Genomic DNA, 24,367 nt, shown 5'->3' with positions numbered 1-24,367 from the left:
TGGTCGATGGTATCGAAAGCCGCTGAGAGGTCAAGGAGAGCAAGGATGGATGCACTGCCTCCATCCCGCTCCCGCCAGAGATCATCCATAAGTGCAACCAATGCAGTTTCTGTCCCACATCCTGGCCTGAAACCTGACTGAAAGGGGTCTAGATAATCCGTTTCATCCAGGATCCTCTGGAGTTGTAACGCCACCACCTTCTCAACCACCTTCCCTAAAAAGGGAGGTGGGAGACTGGACAAAAATTGTCCAGCACAGTTGGGTCCAGAGATGGCTTCTTGAGGAGGGGGTGCACCAGTGCCTCCTTAAAGGCGACCGGAAACACCCCCTCACTCAAGGATGTATTTACCATCACTTGGACCCAACCACACGTCACCTCCCGAGCTGCCTTCACCAGCCAGGAGGGGCATGGATCTAAATAACAGGTGGTGGCATTCACAATCTGGAGGATCCTGTCCACTTCCTCGGGTCCAACCAGATCAAACTGTTCCCAGATAAACGTTATTCATTCTCCTCCTTTCTTCAAACCAGATGGAGCCATCTACAACCAAGAGCTAAACTGTTCCATTGGAAGAGGATAGAGCTGCGCAAGAAATCAACTGTATTTAACTCTTGCACCTGTCCAATTCATTTCCTGAAGGGAATATAGAGCAATGGCTGCGTGACTTGCTCCACAAAGACCATTTGGATTTTCCAACTGGGTATTAAAACCTGTAGGCTTCCTTTGACTCTCTTGATCTGACCAGCGGTAAGTAGGTAGGTAGATAGATAGATGATAGATAGATGATAGATGATAGCTAGCTAGCTATTACGCTACTCCTGGCCTACTTCCCTTGATTTCCCATTGGCACATTGGGGCCCAAGGTTACAGTGGTAGCATCCTCAACTTTCCTTTTTGACATTCCAAGCTGTCCTGAGAGTCCTGCCTCTCATTGCTGAAAAGAGACTCTGTAACCCCACGGTCCTTACAGGACAAACAGGATGAGCAACCGGTGGTGCTCCAGATTCGGTCAAGCACCTGTCCCCCTCATCATGCCCCCTGAGGTCAAGACTGAGGGATAACCAGAGCTGCTGTCCAGCGAATCCTCCATTGCCTTCCAAGGCAGGGACGGGCTGAGCATCCTCCGTCGTCCATCGCGTGCGCACTCCCGTTAGCAGCGCCTTGCAGATGTTCCGGCCCAGTGGAAACTAGATCCCCCCCCCGGGCCAGTTTTTTTCAGGGACAGCTGCTCTTCCTCCTGAAGCGCAAAGGCCGGTCCAACCGCGCTTTTCGCCTCCTCGCCCGATCACCGGTTCCTGAAGAGGGACGCCGGGGGGCGAGGGGGAGAAGGCGGGATCTGGGAGGAGGAGGGAGGAGCCCTCCGCCTGCCAGTGACAGTCTTCGGGTTGCAAAGCGGCGGTCGATCTGCTTCCTGGGGTTTCCTTTCACTTTCTCAGGGTCGCCTCCTCGAAAGCTGCTGTGCTGGGCGCGCACTTGCCGATCCGGGCAGGGAAAGCGCCAGGGACGGAAGTAAGATACGGCTGTTCGGTTTCTTCGTCTGGAGCTTTTTGCGGGGTGGGGTGGGGGCTCGGTTTTGCTTAGCAGAGGGACCCTCCCTCCTTTGCGCCTCCTGCCCCCTCCCCTTCTCGCCTGGCAAGACCCCCACCCCCATCCCACTCCCGCTTGGCTCCCTGCTTACCACTCTTACCTTTTTCCCCCAAACCGCGCAGGTGCCGGATCTCCTCCAGTCGCGACCATCCACGATGCTGAAGTCATTGAGGAGCAGAGGCGGGGGCAGCCTCCTTCGACTGCTGGGGGCCACGCCCGGGCTCCAAGTTGTCAGTGTGCCCCCGAGCAGGTCCTGCTCCTCGGGAGAATGTCCCCCTTCAGCCACGAAAGCCACGGGGATTAAGAAGCGGGGCTACGATATCACCAGGAACCCCCATCTCAACAAGGTTAGACCAAACTCCGTGGCTGTTAGCTAAGCACCCGAAGATGAGCTTCACTACTCCAGATGGCCTCTAGATGGCAGGAAAGAGATACCGAAAACTAACTTTTTTCTGCCCCTAGCGGTCCTCTGGATTTTTGCACACTAGAAGGGGAACCCGTACAGTATTCCTACTTGAATCTTTTTATTTCTCTGTGTTAAAACACACACACACACACACACAAAACAAGAATTTATAGACCCATTACATTTGTATAAAATTCTCCACCGTCCACCTGGGTTCATTCTTCCTGAAGGTTGGATTTCCCAGAGGGACACAAATGGTGTGCTTGCTAAAACTTGGGGAGAGAGACCCAAACTTTGCTTAATACTATTCAGTTGTCAGTGAAGACGACCTCAAAATTGGTTGCTGTCCTCAGATTCAATTTTGTTCTCTAAACCAATTCCCTACTGAATGTGGTTCTTATACTTCTCATCTAAATTTCAAGGGAATTCATCTTCCTTGGCATTTGTTTTCCTAATGTCCACCTAGAAAAGCCACCAAGTATTTTTTTTCAGGACCAGAGAGCTTCTATAGTTGACCCACATTCACATTATCCTCCATTGGACGTGAAGATGTATTATAAAATGTTATTTATTTATTTATCATATTTTTATCAGCACCCATCTCCCCCACATGGGGGACCCTACTCCAAAATTTCCCACTGATTCTTCTGCCCTGATAACTTATTTACAGAGCAGACTTCTTCAGATGTATAGCAGCCATGGTCCATGCTGGTTGGAATTAGAGCTGAATACACATAGAGGCACCAGCTTTGGAAAAGGTGCTATAGCTTTGCAGATTTGGCTATGAAACATTTTGTAATATTCCATATGAGGTCTTCTGTATAAAGGCTGGACCATATCTGGAACACTACTAACTGCTTCTGGTTCAGAGGATTAACTTCTGGAAAACTGTATGGATCCCCTGTGGAACAACTGGATTGGGGTGGATTGGGGAAACATTCCTGGGTTTTCCTAAAAGTCCCTTCTCTGGAATGTTTGGGATTTTTCTGCATCCTTCTCTCTTAATGACACAAGGGAGCCTTGCTTATTTACTTGATGACTTAACTTTTAGACTAAGTTTTCTGTGATCAAGTTGTCAAAGGCTAATCAGGATGGCTTTTAGAATGTAAGACTCTGCCTTCTCTTGGATCAAACCATTTGACCATCTAGCCTTGTATTATTGACTTAGGCTGGCAGCTACTTTAAAATATTAGGATGGAATATTCTGAGCCCTGCCAGATTTACTTTGGCCATAAATCTAAATAAATAAATACCTGCAACCTTTTGCATTCAGACATCTATTTTATGTCTGAGTTATAGCTCCTACCTATTCATGGAACTGCAAAAGGAATGGAAGCTCAGGGAACATATTCCCTGAATACCATTTCCAGCTGTGGTTGATTTAGCCACAGCTGGAAAGAGGAAGTAGGGCATGATCTAACTTGACTCATTTTAAATTAGTTTATTCTGTGTTGAGCTTTGCATGGGAATAGACCAGAGAACAGAAACATGGTGCTCAGGGGCAGCAGAATATCTATTGCCATTTCTAGTTTTTTTTAAAAAAATTCTGAAATCTTGCAAGATCACAAAATCTAATCAGATATCCGCATTATTGCTTGTGCACTCTCAGACTTTAGGGTTAGAGGTCTGAAGTCTTCTGAGATTGGTTGGTCCCATGAAATGAAGACGATGGGTGATGACAATGGTTTGGTGCTTAATCTAGAAAGGAGTGCTATTCTCTGTCATGGTTTCCAACTAAGAGGAGAAGCTTGTACATATGGGTCATCTTTATGATTCTAACCTAGTGAGTGGATTCCCACAACACTCTATTCAAGGCTAAAATGCAGTTGGGTCGTTTGTGATTCAGTGCATTGTGTCTTTGCATATAGTGTGAACCTGGCCATCATTGTTTGTGCACAGTCATAGACAAAAAAAAAAAGGTTAAAATACAAAATATCCAGCAAAAAAGTCCTGTTCACAGATGACTCAGCATATCTAGATTATATGTGGTCACTAGGAGTTGAGAGCAACTTGATGGCACAATCAATCAAATCAAGTCCAGTGGCTTTCAACAGCTATTGGTCTGGCATTAAACATTGGCCAGTTTTCTGGACTCATTGCAATTCTAGGCATTTTATACGAAACACCCAATTGCCTGTTGGGACCAGTCTGAATACTGAACAATTAGAAGGGAGAGCAGATAGCTGTCTTGTTATGTCATGATGAAGTATATTTGCTAGGACATAGTTTGTTACATAAATACAGGAAGCTTGTTCATACACAAGATTTATACACAATGACTTCAATCTGTGTATGAACCCCATCTATATATAAGAACCGGCCCGAATGTTCCTTCCTGAATTAGGACTAGTTCACACAAAGCCCAGATCAGCTGATAAAAGAACTCCTGGACTGAACCATTTAAGACTTGCACATGGGGGAACTCGCTTGGCTGAAGACTCCCCTTGAGAATAAATTCCCTGGACATGCATAGTTAGCATATGAATGAAGAGAAAGGTATGCCCAAATCTTTTGTCCCAGGGTTCATTTTGGTTCTGACAAAGGATTTTGTTTCCTAATTATGATGCATTTTCGCAAGTCGTCTCTCACTGCAGACTGAAATGCTACAAGTCACCAACAGTTTACCTTGCTGCTCATCTGATCCAGGTCTTAAGTATCATATTTACCAGCAAAACATCCTTTGCCATTCATGCGTGAATACAAGTCCACATTTGTATTTAAGCACCAGGGAATCGGGCATTGCCTGCAAGCAAAATTCCTGGCAGTTAGGGAAGGGGTGGAAACTCATCCTGCCCCCATGCTGAGCATGGAAAAGACCCCTCATTCGCACCCAGTGCAGCAATGTAGCCGCCTCTGTCCTCAACAGGCTCTATTTTTATTTTATTTATTTGTTCTTTGCACACTGTTGTGATTATTTACAAAAGTTATGTAGTTGGTTGTAGGAAGAATAATATGTGTACTTTGGAGTGAAACTTCCCCTATCTTTTGGGAAAGTGCCACTGCAAACAAGGCAGATTGATAATTCATTAGTCATCAGTTTTATTTTCTTCTTTTTTTTCAAGGAAAGGGAAGGATATTCCTGACTTGTCAGCTCTTTTGAATAGCTCCCTTTTTTTTGCAATGCAGCAAGCTTGCAGTGAAGAACTAAAATTTGGGCAGGCTTTATGTTCCAAATCTTCTGGGACACCTTGGGTGGGTATGTTTCTGCAAATTCATGCCAATCTGGAGTATCAGTAGCAATAGAACATTGCTGGGATTTTCCATTTTTATTGGGTTTGTACTTAATCCACTCTATAGTGTGAGACTAGCTTATTTCCAAGAAACTATATAGATGTTAACTTTGGAACTGGTAAATTCTGCATGGCTGTATTCAAACAGATTCTCCATATTCTGGGATCCATAACCAGCCTCATAGAAGACAATTAAGTCAGCACAACATTTTAATGGGGAACAATCTGTTTTGCCAGGTTTTCCATTACAAATAGTGTACAGTTCATTAGGCCGCATCTGAAATTCAAATCATGCTAAAAATTGCTCTTGAAGACTTAAACATATGCATGGTGGGGAATAAATTATCCATCTCAGTAAACTTTGGTTTAGTGATCGTATGAACATGAACATTATGGGAAGTAGATTTGGGATTTTCGATAACAGAGTTAGGGAGAAAAAACTGGGGCTGCACACACCTGCAACACAGGTACACACACATGTACAAATATACACTTTATAGACTGTACAGGCACTACACTGGGGAAGATTACTCTATGTGTGTGTGTGTGAGTGAAAGAGATGTTTGCAATTGTGTGCTGTTCTGGACCATCTGTTCTCCCCTAACGTTTTGTTATGTGTGAGTGTTTGTATCAGTGACTATTAATGATACCAGCTTGTTGGAAAACTGGATGTTTACCCATTCATTGGACTTTCGCCTTGCCCATTAGATATTTTTCTATCATATGTGCTTCAAAGGTCTTGAGGTCTGGAATATCAGCAGCAATAGAACATTTCTGGAATTTTCCATTTTTATTGGGTTTGTACTTATTCCACTCTATAGTGTAAGACTAGCTTATTTCCAAGAAACTATATAGATGTTAACTTTGGAACTGGTAAATTCTTCATGGCTGTACTCAATCAGATTCTCGATATTCTGGGATCCATAATCACCTCTGTGTGTGGTGTTTGTGCGTATATACATATTATTATTATTATATTGTCTATTCTTCCAATGAATATCACAGTGTTCAGACTGGAGATTTTCCAGTGATTTGGGTTCTAATCAAGGGAATCATGGAGGGATTGTCATAGTATGTAGGAAGTTCCAAGCGAGGTGGTTTTTCATGCAAAGGCAGGGGTGTCAAATACAGTAAATTTAAAGCTTCCAAATATTGCTGCATCCCTTTGGTATGGCTCCAAAACTCCAATTACTACTGGTATTATAGCTGGCTTTTTTCCCCCCAAGTCTTTCAACTTCAATTTGAAAATCCCAATTTTTTTTATTTTTTTCATTTGTTTTTTGTCAACTTGACTATCTCTGCATCTCTTGACTGCTACATCTACGCACCATACATTTTTCTTTTCAGTAAAAGTAATGTCTGGTGTGTTGTGTTTCAGGTGTCTGTCTGTATTTCAAAATCCCATAAGATTTTAAAGCTGGATATCTGTTTTCCTTTTCCTTTTCCAAATGTCTTTAGCTTCTTTGATCTAATTCTTTCATTTGGTTTTTTAAAAATGTTTTCGTGCCAATTCCTTTTGCCAATCTGGTGTATTTCTTCTGACTGTTGGGGTATTTGCTGTTCTACTTTGTCAAGCTGTGCTGAGTTTTCTTCAACTGCATTTTCTATTATTCCTTCAGAAGTTAAATTTGCCAAGGTTTGGGGTTCATCAGAATATTGATAATTGTTGCTTACAATCTGCTCAGTTGCTTTTAGTTCTGTGTCTCAATAGAATTTGCTTTTAAAGGATTTCACAACATTGATCTGTTAGTCTTCATTGAATAATATTTGAATCTGGGAATCCCTGCTTCCAAATCTCAAACATTCATTTTTTTGGAATCCTTTTATAGTTTATTTAGATTAGTAATAACATCCCATGGTCTTTTGATTTTCCAGTTTTGTCCAAATTTTTCATTTGTCCTTGTTGATCCAGGCAAGAAACAGTTGTTGTGGAAATCAGCATTTTTTTTTCACTGTTACTAATGGGGTTTGGAGGTACTTAGTCTGGTTTCTCAGTTGATATCTGCCTGATCTGCTTGAAGCTTCTGGTAGTAAGGTTACCCATCACAGCCCTCAGTATAAGTCACACTTGTGAGATGGTGGCTATATACCGTAAATTGGACAAATAAATAAAATAATCAAGGCATGCAACACTTCACCACAAGAAGATGACTTCCATGGGGACATATAAAATAATAAATTATATACTATATTATTATTAACATTATCAGTGTGAATCTTTTGTAGAGCTTTTGAGGAAATGAAAGCCTAGGGCTTTACTCTTTAGATGTTGGATCTTATATAGAATCCTAGAATAGTTTAGACCTGTATTTTCTTTCCACGTAGTGGTTAAAATGCTGGACTAAGATGATGGAGATCCAAGTTCAAGGCTACCTTCAGCCATGGAAAGTCACTGGGTGACTCTGGACTGATCAATCCCTTAATCCAGCTTCACAGAGTTATACAGACAAAATAAAAAGAAACCAGAATGAAGGCAGAATATAAATCTGCGATGTTTGTCTGTCTGGCAGCCCATATAGAAAGCATAATGATAATAGTCACAGTTGCTTGCAAGTACCTTCTTGTATCAGAGATATAGTTAACTTTTATATGGAAGTTCTAACCCAGCTCTTATGTTTAATGGACATTTATAAATCTCTTCCTCTTGTTTTGCTTCACTAGGCAGCCATTTGCCATGAGCAAACTGCAGTTCCTTTAGAAAGGTGATCATCTTCAACTTATAGACTGCATTCCATTTATAGAATGTACATAATTATAACCCAAGATTCCTGGTTGATCCTAGTTTACTGAGAATGAGCAGTGTATTAAAACATGTAAGCCTTCACTCTTTGTCCATTTATTGAATTCAGGTGGGCTTAATTCCAGTTACCCACTTACTTGAGTGTAAAGAACTTAGTTTTACTTAGAGTAGATATGTGCTGGAGGAAAATTCTGAGAGTGCCTTGAACTGCAAGAAGATCAAACCAGTCCATACTCCAGGAAATAAAGCCAGACTGCTCACTTGAGGGAATGATATTAAAGGCAAAACTGAAATACTTTGGCCACATAATGAGAAGACAGGACACCCTGGAGAAGATGCTGATGCTAGGGAGAGTGGAAGGCAAAAGGAAAAGGGGCCGACCAAGGGCAAGGTGGATGGATGATATTCTAGAGGTGACAGACTCGTCCCTGGGGGAGCTGTTGGTGTTGACGACCGACAGGAAGCTCTGGCGTGGGCTGGTCCATGAAGTCACGAAGAGTTGGAAGTGACTAAACGAATAAACAACAGAGATATGTTGTCATGCGCTGCCTACCTCTGAATAACATTCAGACGCTGGTTTGCAAAGCAGGTTCTGGTTTATTTCAGGTTAGGTACAACGTTGGTAGAAAAAAGCTGAGAGTGACAGGAGCGCGCCGGTGCGGGGTTTAAATACCCCGCGCCGGTCAGCGCCCCCTCGCTCACAGTCACGTCACCCCCCTTTGTCCCATGCGTTGCCCTGCCATTGGTTGAGGGTTTCCAGGATCGCCCATCCTCAGGTTTCCATTCTTCTGCTGATTGCTTTCAGCTGGGCGATCCCCGTTGTATTGTCGCTGATGGCTTGGGTGGCTCCGTGATTCGTTTAGCTATTGTTTGTTAGCCGTTAGTCGTTGTGGGTTGATGGCTACTTAACTTGTGCCCCTTCACTTATTTCCTTGTCATTGTCATGAGTGCCATTGCGCTGATGACTTTAGCTCAACGGCACTCATGACATACTGCCCCCTTTTCGAATAGTGTTCTCCCCCGGTTTTCTTGGTTTTCCCCGTGGAGCTGTCAAAACGCCACATTTTTTTTTTTTTTTTTTTTTTTCAAAGTTCCCGCCGGAGTAGTTGTCGCCCCTCCCTTTGCTCCTCCCTCTACCACGTGCCTTCCCAGGGTGTGTCCATGGTGCGCATGCTCGGGTTCTGACCTGGCGTGCGCATGCTCCAACCACACCCTGTTTGTTTGGCTCAGTTCGGCGAGGCGAGAGGCGTGGCTGGTCGGGTGCTGCTCAGCTCCAGGTAGGGCCCTTCTTTTCTTATTTAGAGTGCGTCGCCTTTGTTGTGTCTCCTGGGCGTTGCCCCCAGGTTGCCCTGTTGACTTGCTTGCCACTCCCCCGCGGCCGGGGGGCGGGGGGAGGGTGCTGGCGATCGTTTGTCACCACCCCGTGGGCCCGGGGCGGGGGGAGTGAGTCCCGGGGGGGGGAAGGTCCACCCAAGTCGCGGGCTTGGGGGGGGCCCTTTCCCTTGGGGCACGGGAGGCGGGGGGGGCCTGCGGGGGGGGGGTTGGATTTGCTGACCTTGGTTGCGGTTTGTCGGGGTATGCCCGGTGAAATGCTCTGGTCAGGTCAGGCGCGTTAACGTTGTGCGCCGCCACCCATTCCGGGTGGGGGAAGTGTTTCCACCTGACCAGATAGTGTAGAGTTCCTCGTTGCTTGCGGGAGTCGAGGATGTCCCTGATCTCGAAGTGGTGTTGCCCGTCGATCATTAGCGGTGCGGGCTGTGGCGTGCTTGGGTGCCATCGGGAGGTGGTTGCCGGTTTTAGGAGGCTGGTATGGAACACCGGGTGGAGTCTCCGGAGGTTGTGTGGCAGGTCCAGGCGTATTGCTACCGGGTTCACTATTTGCGTGACTCGGAACGGCCCGATGTACTTAGGCCCCAGTTTTTTCGAGGGTTGGGTTGACTTTAGGAACTTGGTGGAGAGATAGGCCATATCTCCCGCCTGGAACGGCGGTTGTTGGCGCCGGTGCTTGTCGGCCTGCTCTTTGTAAGCAGCCTGTGCCTCCTTCAGCGCCGCCGTGATTACTGGCCATGCTTCCGCGATCTTCCGTCCCCAGTCGCTGGCGTCCACCTGGGGTTCCGGGGGTTGAGGTAGCTCCGGTATGGGGACGAAGTCGCGCCCCGAGACTACTTCGAACGGGGTTTTCCCCGTGCTCGTGTGGACGGCGTTGTTGTATGCGACTTCGGCGAACGGGAGCAGTTCAGCCCAGTCGTCTTGGTGGTAGTTCGTATATGATCGTATAAATTGCTCTAAGGTGGCATTAAGAACCTCAGTGGCTCCGTCCGTCTGCGGATGCCAAGCCGTAGATAGGGCCTGTTGGGTCCCCGTCAGCTTCAGGAAGGCCCGCCAGAATTTGGAGGTGAACTGTGTGCCCCTGTCGGTCACCACACGTGCGGGACATCCGTGTAGCCTGTACACGTGGATGAGGAAGAGTTTGGCTAGTTGTTGTGAGGATGGGACCGACGTGCAGGGGATGAAGTGGGCCTGCTTTGAGAAGTAGTCCTTCACCACCCAAATGGCCGTTTTCTTCTGGCTGGGTGGGAGGTCCACTATAAAATCCATAGAGATTTCCTCCCATGGGCGGGAGGGTTCTGCCACCCGTTGCAATAGCCCCGCGGGTTTGCCTGGTGCCCGTTTGGCCCTAGCGCACGTTGGGCAGGACGCCACGTAGGTTTTTACGTCTCGCCTGAGCGCGGGCCACCAGAATTGGCGCCGTGTTAGGTGTAGGGTCTTGAGGAACCCAAAGTGTCCCGCTTGCTTGGCGTCGTGTGACCTATGCAAGATCGCCTGGCGTTGCGAGTCCGGGACGTAGATTCTGCCTTCCCCCCATGCCAGGTCTTGCGCCATCGTTACCTTGTCGGGGTTTGCCAGGAACCAGGGGTCGGTTTTGAGGGCGGCGGCGAGGTCCGTGCGCATTCCCCCTGGTAGTTGCGGTTGGCTTCTTTCCGTCGCCGGTTGCCCCGCCGTCGGCTGCGCCGTAGCGTCGAGCTGCCTCCGTGCGCCGCTTCGGGTGGTCACGGCCATTCCCAGTTGCGAGGCGGATAGGACCGTCCCAATGGTGTCTGGGGCGGGCTCTTCGTCTTGGGGCAGCCGGGAGAGGGCGTCGGCCAGGAAGTTCTTCTTGCCCGGCATGAACTTCAGCTGGAAATCAAAGCGGCTGAAGAATTGGGCCCATCGGACCTGTTTTGGGCTAAGGCGTCTAGGCGTTCGTAGGGCCTCGAGGTTCCGGTGGTCCGTCCAGACCTCGAATGGTTGGGTGGCTCCCTCGAGTAGGTGACGCCATGTCTCTAGTGCCGATTTCACCGCGAAGGCTTCTTTCTCCCAGACGTGCCATCGCCTCTCTGTCTCGGAGAACTTCCTTGACAGGTAGGCGCATGGTTTCAGGAGCCCCGTGGAGTCTTTTTGTAGCAGGATGGCTCCCAGGGAGAAGTCTGAGGCGTCGGCTTGGACCACGAACGGCCGTTCTGGGTCCGGGTATGCGAGGATTGGCTCCGTCGTGAACAGCGCTTTCAGCTTGTCGAATGCGGTCTGGCACGCGGGAGTCCAATTCAGCACTGTGCCTGGGTTCTTGGCGCGTCGGGTGTCCCCCACCCCTTTGGTTTTGAGGAGGTCCGTTAAGGGGAGGGCTATCTCAGCGAACCCCCGGGCGAAGGACCTGTAGAAATTCGCGAATCCCAGGAAGCTCTGTAGTTGCCGTCTGTTGCGGGGCCGCTCCCAGTTTAGCACCGCTTCGACTTTTGCGGGGTCCATTTCGATGCCGTCCCCGGAGATTCGATACCCCAAATAGTCTAGGCGCTCTTTGTGAAACTCGCACTTTGTAGGCTTTGCGTAGAGCTGCGCCCTTCTGAGCTTGTCGAGGACTTGCCTGACTAAGGTTACGTGTTCCTCGTGTGTTTTTGTGTAAATGAGGACGTCGTCGATGTAGACCAGGACCCCTTTAAACAGATGTTCATGCAGTACCTCATTGATGAGCTGCATGAACACCCCAGGGGCCCCCGCGAGTCCGAAGGGCAGTACCTTGTACTGGAAGGCGCCTAGGGGGCAGTTAAACGCCGTCTTCCATTCGTCCCCCTCCCTGATTCGGATGCGATAGTACGCCTCGCGAAGGTCCAATTTGGAAAAGACTTTGCCCGTGGAGAGGTGGGCGAGCATGTCCTTTACCAGGGGTAAGGGGTATTTGTTGGACAGGGAAGCCGCGTTTAGGCCCCGGTAGTCGGTGCAGAGCCATAGGGTCCCGTCTTTCTTCTCCCGGAATAAGACGGGGGCTCCGACCGGTGAGCATGCTGGCTCTATGAATCCCCTGTCTAGGTTTTTATCGATGAACTCCCGGAGGGTTGCCATCTCCTTCGGGGTCATCGAATAGATCTTTGGTCTAGGTAGGGGGACGTCGGGCAGTAGGTCGATCCGGCAATCCGTCTTGCGGTGGGGGGGTAGTTGGTCTGCCTCTGCCTCTCCGAAGACCTCGGAGAAGTCGGCGTATTGTTCTGGTAGGTCTGCTGTGGTGGCGGCGTTGTCTTGTGTGGTCGCCTCCGCTCGTCCTACCGTGGGGTTGCTTTTGCCAGCTGGTGCTGGTGCTCGATACTCGCCGTCGCCGAATGTGAAGGTGCGGGTCGCCCAGTTGATCCGCGGGTTGTTTTTCGCGAGCCATGGCATCCCCAGGACTGCAATGGGCCGTCCGATGGGCGTGACTACGAACGATGTGCGCTCGGTGTGAGTGCCCATTTGCAGGGTGACCGGCTCGGTTTGTAGCGTGGCTGGTTTCCCTCCCGCTGTAGAGCCGTCCAGCTGGTGGAATGCCAGCGGCGTGGGGAGGGGGAAGCAGCGGAGGTCGAGTTTGGCAACTAGGTCGGGGTGGATGAGGTTTTTTGAGCACCCCGAGTCCACTAGTGCCGCGGCCGTGGTGGCTCCGTTGCCGGCAGAGAGTTGGATTGCTGCCAATATTACGGAGCTTTTGTCGTTTCGTTGAGGTGGTCCGCGTTGCTGTCCCACCGCCTGCCTTGCCACGCGTCTCAGAGCAGGCGGGGAGCATTTCCCGCCGGCTGGTCGGGGTCGGTATTGTCCTCTTCCCCCCAGTGCGCGTCCCAGCCCTCTTCCGGTGTCGCTGTGGCCACGGTCATTCGGCGGTGAGGGGGCGGCCCCGGGTTGGGTGGTTTGGGGCTAATTTTCGGGGCGGGCTTGGGCGCGCTGGTCGGCGGTCGGTTGGCGAAGCAATCCGCCGTCTTGTGCCCTAATTTACCACACCTCCCGCAGGGCTCCCGGTTGAACCTCTTTTTTGAGTATATGGGGCCGGCCATCCCCCCGTGTGGTGCGGGTACCTTTTTCCCGACATAGTTTGTGTCTTCCGTGGTTGTCATAAGGAAGGTGCGGTGCGCGTGTTCGGCTCTCCCCGCGAGGTGGATCCACCCGTGTAACGTTTCTGGGTCGTCGCGGTAGAGGGCCCATTGGAGAACGTCGCGGTTGAGCCCCCTTTTGAAGATTTCCAGCAGGGTGGTCTCAGACCAGTCGCAGACCTTTCCCGCGAGGGCTTTGAACTCCAGGGCGTAGTCAGGGACCGTGCGTGTGCCCTGTTTAAGTCTCTGGAGTGCGCTTTTCGCCCGTACTTTAGCTAGGGGGTCTTCGAAGTAGTTTTTCATCTCTTTGATGAAAGCAGGGAAGGTGGCGAGGGCGGGGGAGCTGGACTCGTACAGTTGGACGTACCAGTCCGCCGCCCTGTCTTGGAGTTTGATCGCCACGGCGGCGATCTTGTCGGCCTCGGAGTCATAGGAGTGGCCGTGCCTCCCCATGAACTCCCTAGCGTTGGTGATGAAAAACGAGAGCTTTGAGGGGGTCCCATCGAAGAAGATGGGGAAGTCCTTTGGGGCCCGGGCGTTTTGTGCGGCCCCGCCTCTCGCTTCCTGGGGTGTGGTGTCGGCCGCCTGTGCCGTCTGCTGGCTCTCCGCTGGCCCGTGTGGGTTCGGTGCTTCGCTCGGGGTGTGGGCTTGTGCGGGGACGTCGTTGGGTGGCGTGGGGGGCATAAGCGCCTGGAGCATGGTCCGGAGTTCCGTCAGCTGAGCCCGCATGGCCGCGAGTTCAGCTCGTGCCTCCTCGTCCACAGCCCGCGCCGCCGCTGGGGCCGGTTCCGTTGGCGCGTCCTCGGGGGTGGGTTGCCGGTGGGGTTCATCGTCCCTCCGCCGCGGGTCCGCTTCCTCCTCCGTCTGATGGGTGTCTCCGTCGTCCTCCTCCGTGTTGAGCACCGTGGGGCTGTCGCTCCACGCCCGTTGCTGGGGTGCGATGTGGGGCGCGGGGTCCTCCGCTGGTTTCGGAAGTCGTGCTGCTCCCTCCCGCGGTCGGGTTGCCTCCGTCGCCATCTCCCCTTGGGGTTGGAGCTGAGGCTCCGGTCGGGTGGGGTGGGCGTCCATGGCTCCGGGAGTCCGCGGTGCCTCTGGCCTCGGTCGGTCCTCCTCTGTCTCTTGCCGCGCGGCTCGCCCTCCTTGCCCGCGCCGTTCCGGCCTCATCTTGCTGGTCTTCTCGCCGTCTACTCCTCCCGCGGCTCGTTGTCGTCCGGTGGGGCTCGGCGAGGCTGAGTTTATGACTCTCAGCTTTATGTCATGCGCTGCCTACCTCTGAATAACATTCAGACGCTGGTTTGCAAAGCAGGTTCTGGTTTATTTCAGGTTAGGTACAACGTTGGTAGAAAAAAGCTGAGAGTGACAGGAGCGCGCCGGTGCGGGGTTTAAATACCCCGCGCCGGTCAGCGCCCCCTCGCTCACAGTCACGTCACCCCCCTTTGTCCCATGCGTTGCCCTGCCATTGGTTGAGGGTTTCCAGGATCGCCCATCCTCAGGTTTCCATTCTTCTGCTGATTGCTTTCAGCTGGGCGATCCCCGTTGTATTGTCGCTGATGGCTTGGGTGGCTCCGTGATTCGTTTAGCTATTGTTTGTTAGCCGTTAGTCGTTGTGGGTTGATGGCTACTTAACTTGTGCCCCTTCACTTATTTCCTTGTCATTGTCATGAGTGCCATTGCGCTGATGACTTTAGCTCAACGGCACTCATGACATATGTACAGGACCAAACAAGTAATTTTAGGTGCTTATCTAGGATTTAATAATAATAGAGGTAGAAGTGAAAACGATTGAACATACAGCAATTTGAAATCCATTTTTCCACAATGCAACAGTTTTTCTTCTGAACTTCAAAAGTAAACATTTAATAAGTTGTCATTAACTCTATACCATAGTTTTTTTTTTCATTGTTTGCATTTCCTTTTGTTTTCTTCGTGAAACCACTTAGCAGCATAACCTGTGAGCGGTATATCAATCCATAACTGTACTTTATACATTTAAGTACTTTTTATTGGAAGAAATAGCAAGCATATAATCAGTGCTAAAGTACACAGTTTGATTTGCTTGCCAGAAAATCCATGCTGTTTCCTTTAGAGATTATATGTGATTTTAGTCTGCGTTGGGTGATTGTGCTACTATGAATAAAGGGATTTAAAAGTAAGTTTGGAACATCTATGGCATCAGCTTCAGAGGGGTTCCTTATCTAAGCAAAGTTGCGTATTACATTGTCTTCTTTTCTACCATATAGTTGTGTGCTGTTGTAAGGATTGCCTACCCTAATAGACTCAGACTCACAAGCAGGAACTTAATGATATCTGATTTATTAAAGAATAGTATGCAAATACAGAGAAAGCTGAGAATGAGCAAAAGCGCGCCAAATACAAACTAAAAACCCTTGGCTCAAACGTAATCCCTCCCCTCGCCCTGCCGTTGCAAACTCCCCCCCCCCCCCAGGTGCTGGTAACTGTTTCTGCTGATGTCCTGGAAAAGGAACCTTGAACACACAAGATAACCCAAACACATTCCAATCCAGCTACCAACATATAACAATCCCACGAGATGGAATCCTCCTCCCCCCGCAGATGAAACACGCATCAGCCAAATGACATGCGAAACGTTACGATGTAACAGTAACATTGGAACGGTGAACGTGACATACTGCCCCCCCAAAAAACACTAAGGAGCAGGTTTCAGAGGATAAGCTAGATGAAAGCGTCTAACTAAAACAGGAGATTGTACATCACGGGCAGACACCCACTCAGGGTGGGGAAAGTGTTTCCACTGAATGAGGTACTGCAGGTGCCACAAAGTTGGCGAGAATCAAGGACCTCCTTCACCTCAAAATGTTGTTGCCCATCAATCATGATTGGAGCAGGAGGTGGGGGTTGCAGATGCCAATGATTGGAGTGGTTGACAGGCTTGAGCAAACTGCAATGAAAAACAGGATGTAAACGTTTCAGATTGTGTGGCAAATCCAGTTTGAACGTGACAGAGTTCACAACTCCCACAATGGGAAAAGGACCAATAAACTTAGGAGCAACTTCTTCAAGGGCTGAGGGGATTTATGAACTTGGTGGAAAGGTAGACCTTATCACCAACTCTAAAAGCAGGTTGAAGGGCTCGTTGCTTATCAACGTGCAGTTTATAGGCAGATTGGGCATCAGCCAACGCCTGCTGAATCACTGGCCACGAATCAGCCAGTTGAGCAGCCCAATCAGAAGCAGAGCAGGGCTGCGCGGGGGGTTGAGGCAACTCAGGAATGGGAACAAAATCCCGTCCAAAAACAATATGGAAAGGGGTGTGCCCCGTGCTCTGATGGACGGCGTTGTTATAAGCCACCTCAGCAAAAGGTAGCAGATCAACCCAATTATCCTGCTGATAGTTGACAAATGCCCTCAAAAATTGTCCCAGGGTGGAATTAAGAACCTCCGTAGATCCGTCAGTCTCCGGATGCGACGCAGTGGACAACGCCTGCTTGGTGCCCACCAGCTTCAAAAATGCCTTCCAAAATTGGGAAGTGAACTGTGTCCCGCGGTCCATGACCAAGCGGGAAGGGCTACTGTGAATCCAGTAGATGTGGATTAGAAAAAGGCGGGCCAATTGCTGAGCAGACGGAATAGAAGCACATGGAATGAAATGGGCTTGCTTGGAAAAGTAGTCCTTTACCACCCAAATCAGAGTCTTTCTCTGACTAGGAGGCAAATCCACAATGAAGTCCATAGAAACCTCCTCCCAAGGATGGGAGGGGCTGGCCACCGGCTGCAGCAGCCCGTGCAGCTTACCCCCCTTCCGTTTTGACATGGCACAGACAGGACAAGAAGCAACATAACTTTTTACATCACATCTCAATGTGGGCCACCAAAATTGGCGGCGTATCAGATATAAGGTTTTGACAAACCCAAAATGACCAGCCACTTTATCATCATGAGACCTAATCAAAATGTCCCTTCGCAAACTGTCAGGGACATAGAGGCGGTTTTGCTTCCAAGCTAAGCCTCTGTCAAATGTAACATTGTCTCTATTCGCTTGCAACCAAGTGTCAGATTTCAGTTCTAGGAGGAACTGTTGTTGCAATTGCGAGGGAATTGGCATCCTTCCCCCAGCCAGTGAAACCGAAGCTGGGGGCAGCTGTGCATGAGTCTGACTGCGTGTGACAGCTTGCAACCCCAATTGGGGTGCTGTCCACAGTGTACCCACAATGTCAGTGTAACGATTGCCTAAACCCAAATACTCAGTCTCACAAGCTCGGGCTTAAAGATAACTGATTTATTAAAGGAATAGTATGCAAATACAGAGAAAGCTGAGAATGAGCAAAAGCGCGCCAAATACAAACTTAAAAGCCTTGCTTGTGGGCAGGTCCCGCCCCGTCACCCGTCAGGACGCTCCCCCTCCCAGGTGCTGAATGCCGTTAGACGCGCCTGGGAAAGTAACCTTGAACAGGAGCGCAAACCCAAACATGCATTCCAAGCCCTCAAAACAAGGGAGGGCAATAGAATGGAAAAACCCCGGGTGAAGGGATACGGAACAGAGAATGACATGTGAAACGTTACAATGTTAACCAGACATTAGAATGAGAACATGACATATTGCCCCCCCCAAAGAAATCAGGGAGCCGGTTTGTCAGGATAGGCAGAGTGAAATTGGGCTACGAGACGAGGAGAATGCACGTGTGGAGCAGCAACCCATTCAGGATGAGGGAAATGTTTCCAGCGGACGAGGTATTGTAGAGTAGAGCGCTGGCGTCTGGAATCGAGAATAGATGTCACTTCGAAGTGCTGCTGGTTGTCAATCATGAGGGGAGGTGGAGGAGTGGGTTGCGGATGCCAACGGTCCGATGACAGGCAGGGTTTGAGTAAGCGAATCATGGTTACGCCCGGTTTCTTCCACCTGCCCTAGGGCGCCCTTCAGGGCAGGTGGTAGGCTTTTCCCGCCGGCTGCTGGAATTGCAACTCTTCCTCCTCTTCTCCGAAGGGTAGGTCGGGGGGGTCCAGTTCTGCGAGGGCCGCCTTCAGTTTTCGCGGTGGAGCAGGAGCAGGCGTCTTTACCGTGGGTTTCGTCTGTCGTTCCTCAGGACGGCGTCTCGGGCACGACGTGGCTCGATGCCCTTCTTTCCCACATCTGAGGCACTGACCCTTGGAGAACCGTTGCTCCCTCTCCTCTTCCCAGGTTTTCGGTTTGGGGCGGCTGGCAAGTCCAGATGTGCGCGCTCCTCTAGCAAGACGTGTTTGTCTAAGCTCTTTGGTATGGGCGTAGGTTCGTAGGGCATTTTCTGCGCTTCCCGCCAACTGAATCCACCCATATAGCGTTTTGGGATCGTCTCTGCCTAGCGCCCATCGAAGGATTTCGGGTTCTAGCCCCTGCTTGAACAATTCGATGATTGTTGGCTCAGACCAGTCTTCCACTTTTCCTGCTAAAGCTTTAAACTCCAACGCATATTTAGCAACTGAGAGGGACCCTTGGTAGAGTTTGCGCAGGTCATTTTTGGCCGTTTCTTGAGCTAGGGGGTCTTCGAAATGCTCCTTGAGTGCCCACAAAAATTCATCAAAGTCCTCTAACTCAGTTGCCTCAGCTTGGCATAGTTGCACATACCAATCTGCTGCCCTTCCTCTCAGCTTGTTGGCAATGAAATTGACCTTGCCGTGTTCAGACCGAAAGTTCCGACCCCAATCTTCTATATAATGCTTGGCATTCGTAATAAAGAAGGAGAGCGTTGCGGGATCCCCATCAAACTTCACTCCAAATGGTGGGAAGGTTCTTGCCGGCTCAGCTGGCTGTGGCGGTGCCGCGAATGACAGCGTACGCCGAGCCCCCACAGGTGGTCGATCCCTAGGAGGTCTTGCCTCTCGCTCTCCCCTTTGATGGGCTGATCGAGTCTTACTTCTCCCCCGGGTCGACAGGGTGCTGTGCCTGGGGTACTGTGACGGCTCTTCCTCCCAATCCTCCGGGGTGGGCTCTGCCTCTCTGGGCTGATCCTCTCTGGGTAGATCCTTGAGGATCGTCACTATTAAATCCATTTTATCTTCCAATGCCCTCATACGGGCCGGAGTGACCGGCTCCTCCGGGGGTTGGTTGGTTATCACCACCTTCGGTGACAAGGGGACTTCGTGCTCCCAGGACAATTGGGGAGACCCCCTCCCCGTGGTTCTTTCCATAACAGATCTCTGTTCACTCCTAAGACTCTCCTGTATGGATGTCAGCAGCTCGTCCAATTGGGTATCTCGCAACTCCCGACGTGCTGCTCTTTGCGCTCTCGAGGTTAGCGCTGGCCGGCTTTTGGCCACCTCCCGCTCTTCTTCGCCTCCCTCACTTACGCGAAGTTGAGGTTCTGTCATCGCTAGCGTTCCCTCTTATCCAAGGATTGGATGGGGCCAGCGGAAAATGAAAAAAAAATGATTCTCAGCTTTATGTAACGATTGCCTAAACCCAAATACTCAGTCTCACAAGCTCGGGCTTAAAGATAACTGATTTATTAAAGGAATAGTATGCAAATACAGAGAAAGCTGAGAATGAGCAAAAGCGCGCCAAATACAAACTTAAAAGCCTTGCTTGTGGGCAGGTCCCGCCCCGTCACCCGTCAGGACGCTCCCCCTCCCAGGTGCTGAATGCCGTTAGACGCGCCTGGGAAAGTAACCTTGAACAGGAGCGCAAACCCAAACATGCATTCCAAGCCCTCAAAACAAGGGAGGGCAATAGAATGGAAAAACCCCGGGTGAAGGGATACGGAACAGAGAATGACATGTGAAACGTTACAATGTTAACCAGACATTAGAATGAGAACATGACAGTCAGGTGCCTGGACCGAATCCTGGGGCAGGCGGGAAAGCGCATCAGCCAGGAAGTTTTTCTTGCCCGGAATGAATTTCAACTTAAAGTCAAAGCGACTGAAAAATTGAGCCCAGCGGATCTGCTTAGGACTGAGCTTATGGGGCGTGCTGAGCGCTTCTAAATTTTTATGGTCAGTCCAAACCTCAAAGGGACATTTAGCCCCCTCTAATAGGTGGCGCCATGCCTCCAAAGCAGCCTTGACTGCAAAAGCTTCTTTCTCCCAAACATGCCACCGCCTTTCCGTCTCGGAAAATTTCTGGGACAGATACGCACACGGCTTCAGGTGGTTGTCAGCATCCGCTTGCAGCAAGAGCGCTCCAATTGAGAAATCGGAAGCATCCACTTGAACCACAAAGGGTTTAGTGGGATCAGGGTGTTGAAGAATGGGTTCAGCAGTGAACAGGCTTTTGAGTTTGTTGAAAGCCAACTGGCAGTCAGGTGTCCAATTGAGCAATGCCCCCGGGTTCTTTACCTTGCATGTGTCCCCCAACCCCTTCATACATAACAAGTCAGTGAGAGGCAACGCAATTTCGGTGAACCCCTGGATGAATTGGCGGTAATAGTTGGAAAACCCAAGAAAACTTTGGAGCTGCCTGCGGGTGCGCAGGCGCTCCCACCCCAAAATAGCTTGAATCTTTGCAGGATCCATCTCAATGCCTTTGTCAGAGATCCTGTACCCCAGGTAGTCAAGCTGAGTCTGATGAAATTCACACTTAGAAAGTTTATCATAGAGCTCAGCCTTTCTCAGTTTGCTAAGCACCTGTTTCACCAAGCGCTCATGTTCCTCTTCCGTTTCAGTATAAATCAAAACATCATCCAAATAGACCAGTACACCCTTGAACAAATGTTCATGTAATACTTCATTGATCAATTGCATGAACACCCCTGGTGCCCCCGCTAACCCAAAAGCAAAACTTTATACTGAAAAGAACCCAGTGGACAATTGAAAGCAGTCTTCCATTCATCCCCCTCCCATATGCGGATGCGGGAATAGGCTACCCCATCTTAGAGAAGATTTTCCCCTTAGCCAGATGTGCTAACATGTCTTTTATTAACGGCAGAGGATATTTGTTTAATATCGAGACCGCATTTAATCCGCGGTAATCTGTACAAAGTCTCAATGTCCCATCCTTCTTCGCTCGAAACAAGACGGGGGCGTCCACTGGCGAATTTGCTGGTTCAATAAAACCCCTGGCCAAGTTTTTGTCCACAAACTCCCTCAACGCCACCAGTTCCTTTTGAGTCATGGCATAGATTTTTGGTTTGGGCAGTTGCGCGTTGGGGACCAACTCTATCGCACAGTCAGTTTTTCGATGGGGTGGGAGTTGGTCTGCTTCTTTCTCACCAAACACATCCGCAAAGCCTTGGTATTGCTCCGGCAAGCCCTCCAGTGGTGTGACAGCGAAATGCGGGGTTGCTGCCGCCACCCTCCCCACTGCAGCCTCCGGAGCGTCGTCCTCCCCAGGGGCTTGATAGAAACCATCCCCAAAAGTCAAAGTCCTGTGTACCCAATTTATATAGGGGTTTTGTTGGACCAACCAAGGAATCCCCAGAATGACTAAAGGATGCCCCACAGGCACCACCACAAACAGCAGCCCCTCACGGTGGCTGCCCATTTGCAACGCCACCATGCCTGTGTAATGGGTGACCGGTTTCCCCCCCACCGTAGAACCATCCAGCTGGGTGAAAATCATGGGATGTTGCAGTGGAAAGCTGGGTAACTCCAAAGCAGCCACCATGTCAGGGTGCATCAAGCAACGCGAACACCCTGAATCGATCAATGCCCAAACTTCAATGGTTCTTGTGCGGGAGCCTAACTTCACTTTCACGTTCAGTGTGGGATAGTTGGCACTCACCGAAACATGTTCGCGCCCATCCTCCACCACCTGCCCACAGGCGCTCCTTAGAGCAGGTGGCTGGTGTTTCCCACCGGCTGGTGTAGATCGGGCTCCCCCTCGCACCCGAAGTAAGGAACCTCCTCCACTTCAGTTTCAGCCATGGCTGCCTTCATTTTCCTGGGTAGGGAGGGAGATTTCCCCGTTGGCTTCCCCGAATGATCATCGGTCTTGCCCTTCAGGCATGCCGCCGCTCAGTGACCTTCCTTTCCACATCGGAGGCACTGCCCTTTCGCATAGCGGCACTCCCTCTCCTCCTCCCAGCCATGTTGACTGGACTTTCCAGTAGGCGCAGCAGGGCGGGAACCCTTGCCGAGCCCAGAATAGCTCGTCACCTTCCTGTGAGCGAAGGTTTCGTGGGCATGCTCAGCCTTCCCTGCCAACTGTATCCATTCATACAGGGTATCTGGGTCATCCCTACCAAGCGACCACCTCAGGACCTCCGTGTTCAGACCGTCCTTAAAAAGTCCTATTAAGGTAGATTGGGACCAATCCTCAACCTTCCCAGCCAGAGCCTTAAATTCCAGAGCATAGTCTGCTACCGATCGTGGCCCCTGGCTAAGCTCCCTCAGTGCCTGTTTTGCCCTTTCTTTAGCTAACGGGTCTTCAAAGTGTAGTTTCAACGCCCACAGGAATTCTTCAAACTCCTCCAGCTCAGGGGCATCCGATTGACATAACTGCACATACCAATCGGCAGCCCGCCCCTTGAGCTTAGTGGCAATGGCATTAATCTTGGCTCTTTCTGAACGAAAATACGGTCCCCATTCATCCATATAACTCCTTGCATTGGTAAGGAAGAATGATAGCTTAGTTGGATCTCCATCAACTTTAACTGTAAAGTCCTTAACCCCCACTCCGGGTGGTCCCTTCGCCACAGCTGGGCGGTCGGACTTTCCTTTAGCTCCCAGGGATTTCCACTCTCGAGGAGGGGACCTTGAAATTCTCACCCTCAGCGCCCTTGCCTCCTCTCTGCGCCAGGTCCTACTCCTTTCCTCCAGAGAAGGTGGGGGCGAAGAAGGAGACGAATGCCTATTACTAGACTCCTCTCTCCTCCTCTCCCGGGGACCCCAGTCCATTGACATTTTCTGAAACATAAATTCTAGTGACTCCAATTTGGCCTCCACCAGTCTTATACGGTCAGGAGTTTGGGAATCCTCCTTTCCCTCCTGCCTCACCACAGTTGGAGAACTCAGGTACCGCTGTTTCCAAGACATTTTGGACGTCCCTGGTAGGGGTCCCTGTGTTTCATCCCAGGTGATCAGTTCGCCTGGCGACTCGCCGGTCAGTTCAGGGGCTCCTTTACCTCCAACCTCCTCTTCTCCCAGGCTGGAGCTTGACACCTCCCGAATTTCTGAGAGCTCCCGAGTAGGGACTCTCTCTGGTCTTATCACTGTGGAGTCGGGTTCCCCCTCGCTCGATTCCTCGCTTTCTGTGGTTTGGGGATTTGGTTTGCTCATCGCTAGCACTTCTCCCTCACAAAACAAATCTGGAAAGGGGCTAACGGAAATTTTTTTGAGATTCTCAGCTTTATGTAAGGATTGCCTACCCTAATAGACTCAGACTCACAAGCAGGAACTTAATGATATCTGATTTATTAAAGAATAGTATGCAAATACAGAGAAAGCTGAGAATGAGCAAAAGCGCGCCAAATACAAACTAAAAACCCTCGGCTCAAACGTAATCCCTCCCCTCGCCCTGCCATTGCAAACTCCCCCCCCCCCCCCCCCCCAGGTGCTGGTAACCGTTTCTGCTGATGTCCTGGGAAAGGAACCTTGAACACACGAGATAACCCAAACACATTCCAATCCAGCTACCAACATATAACAATCCCACGAGACGGAATCCTCCTCCCCTCCCAGATGAAACACGCATCAGCCAAATGACATGTGAAACGTTACGATGTAACGGTAACATTGGAACGGTGAACATGACAGCTGTTGGCAGATGTAGTAGAAGAAATTAATCAACTACCAGGTTTTGCACAGGGTGTCTGCCCTTCTTGGTAGTCCAGACCAGGAAACCAAAGCCAAGAATACTAATACTACCATTACTGTAAGATCAGAGTAAGACAATTTTGCAAGTCTGAAAGTGCTTCCCTCCCTTTCACTGTTATGATCCAGAGAACTAGGGAGGGTCAATTCTGAGATGCTTTCTCCATCCCCATTCCTGCTTTTGACTCAGATTTCTCTTATCAGACCATTGCCTAGGCTGCAGCTCTTCCTCCTGTCTCCCAGAGTTATTCTCACAGCACATTACACATGGAAAGGTCATCTTCTTTGCCTCAGGCAGCAAAATGTCTCTTGCTTCAGTTCAAAACGACAGGAG

The 24,367-nt window shown here is 50.0% G+C and overlaps 1 protein-coding gene across 1 annotated transcript in view; it reads left to right on the top strand.

The window, feature by feature from the left end:
* Positions 1–1,246: 1,246 nt before the first annotated feature.
* ME3 (malic enzyme 3) overlaps positions 1,247–24,367 on the top strand; it is a 110,058-nt gene continuing 86,937 nt past the window's right edge. Inside the window, exons 1-2 of the mRNA XM_063305898.1 lie at positions 1,247–1,510; positions 1,711–1,935. Of these exons, the coding sequence (XP_063161968.1) occupies positions 1,744–1,935 (192 nt within the window). The 5' untranslated portion in view covers positions 1,247–1,510; positions 1,711–1,743. The remainder of the gene's footprint in view (positions 1,511–1,710; positions 1,936–24,367) is intronic.

This window comes from Candoia aspera, chromosome 5 (genome assembly GCF_035149785.1).
Source record: "Candoia aspera isolate rCanAsp1 chromosome 5, rCanAsp1.hap2, whole genome shotgun sequence".
Taxonomy (NCBI): Eukaryota; Metazoa; Chordata; class Lepidosauria; order Squamata; family Boidae; genus Candoia; species Candoia aspera.
The sequence above is the reverse complement of the archived record's forward strand: the minus strand, read 5'-3'. Positions and strand labels throughout refer to the sequence as shown.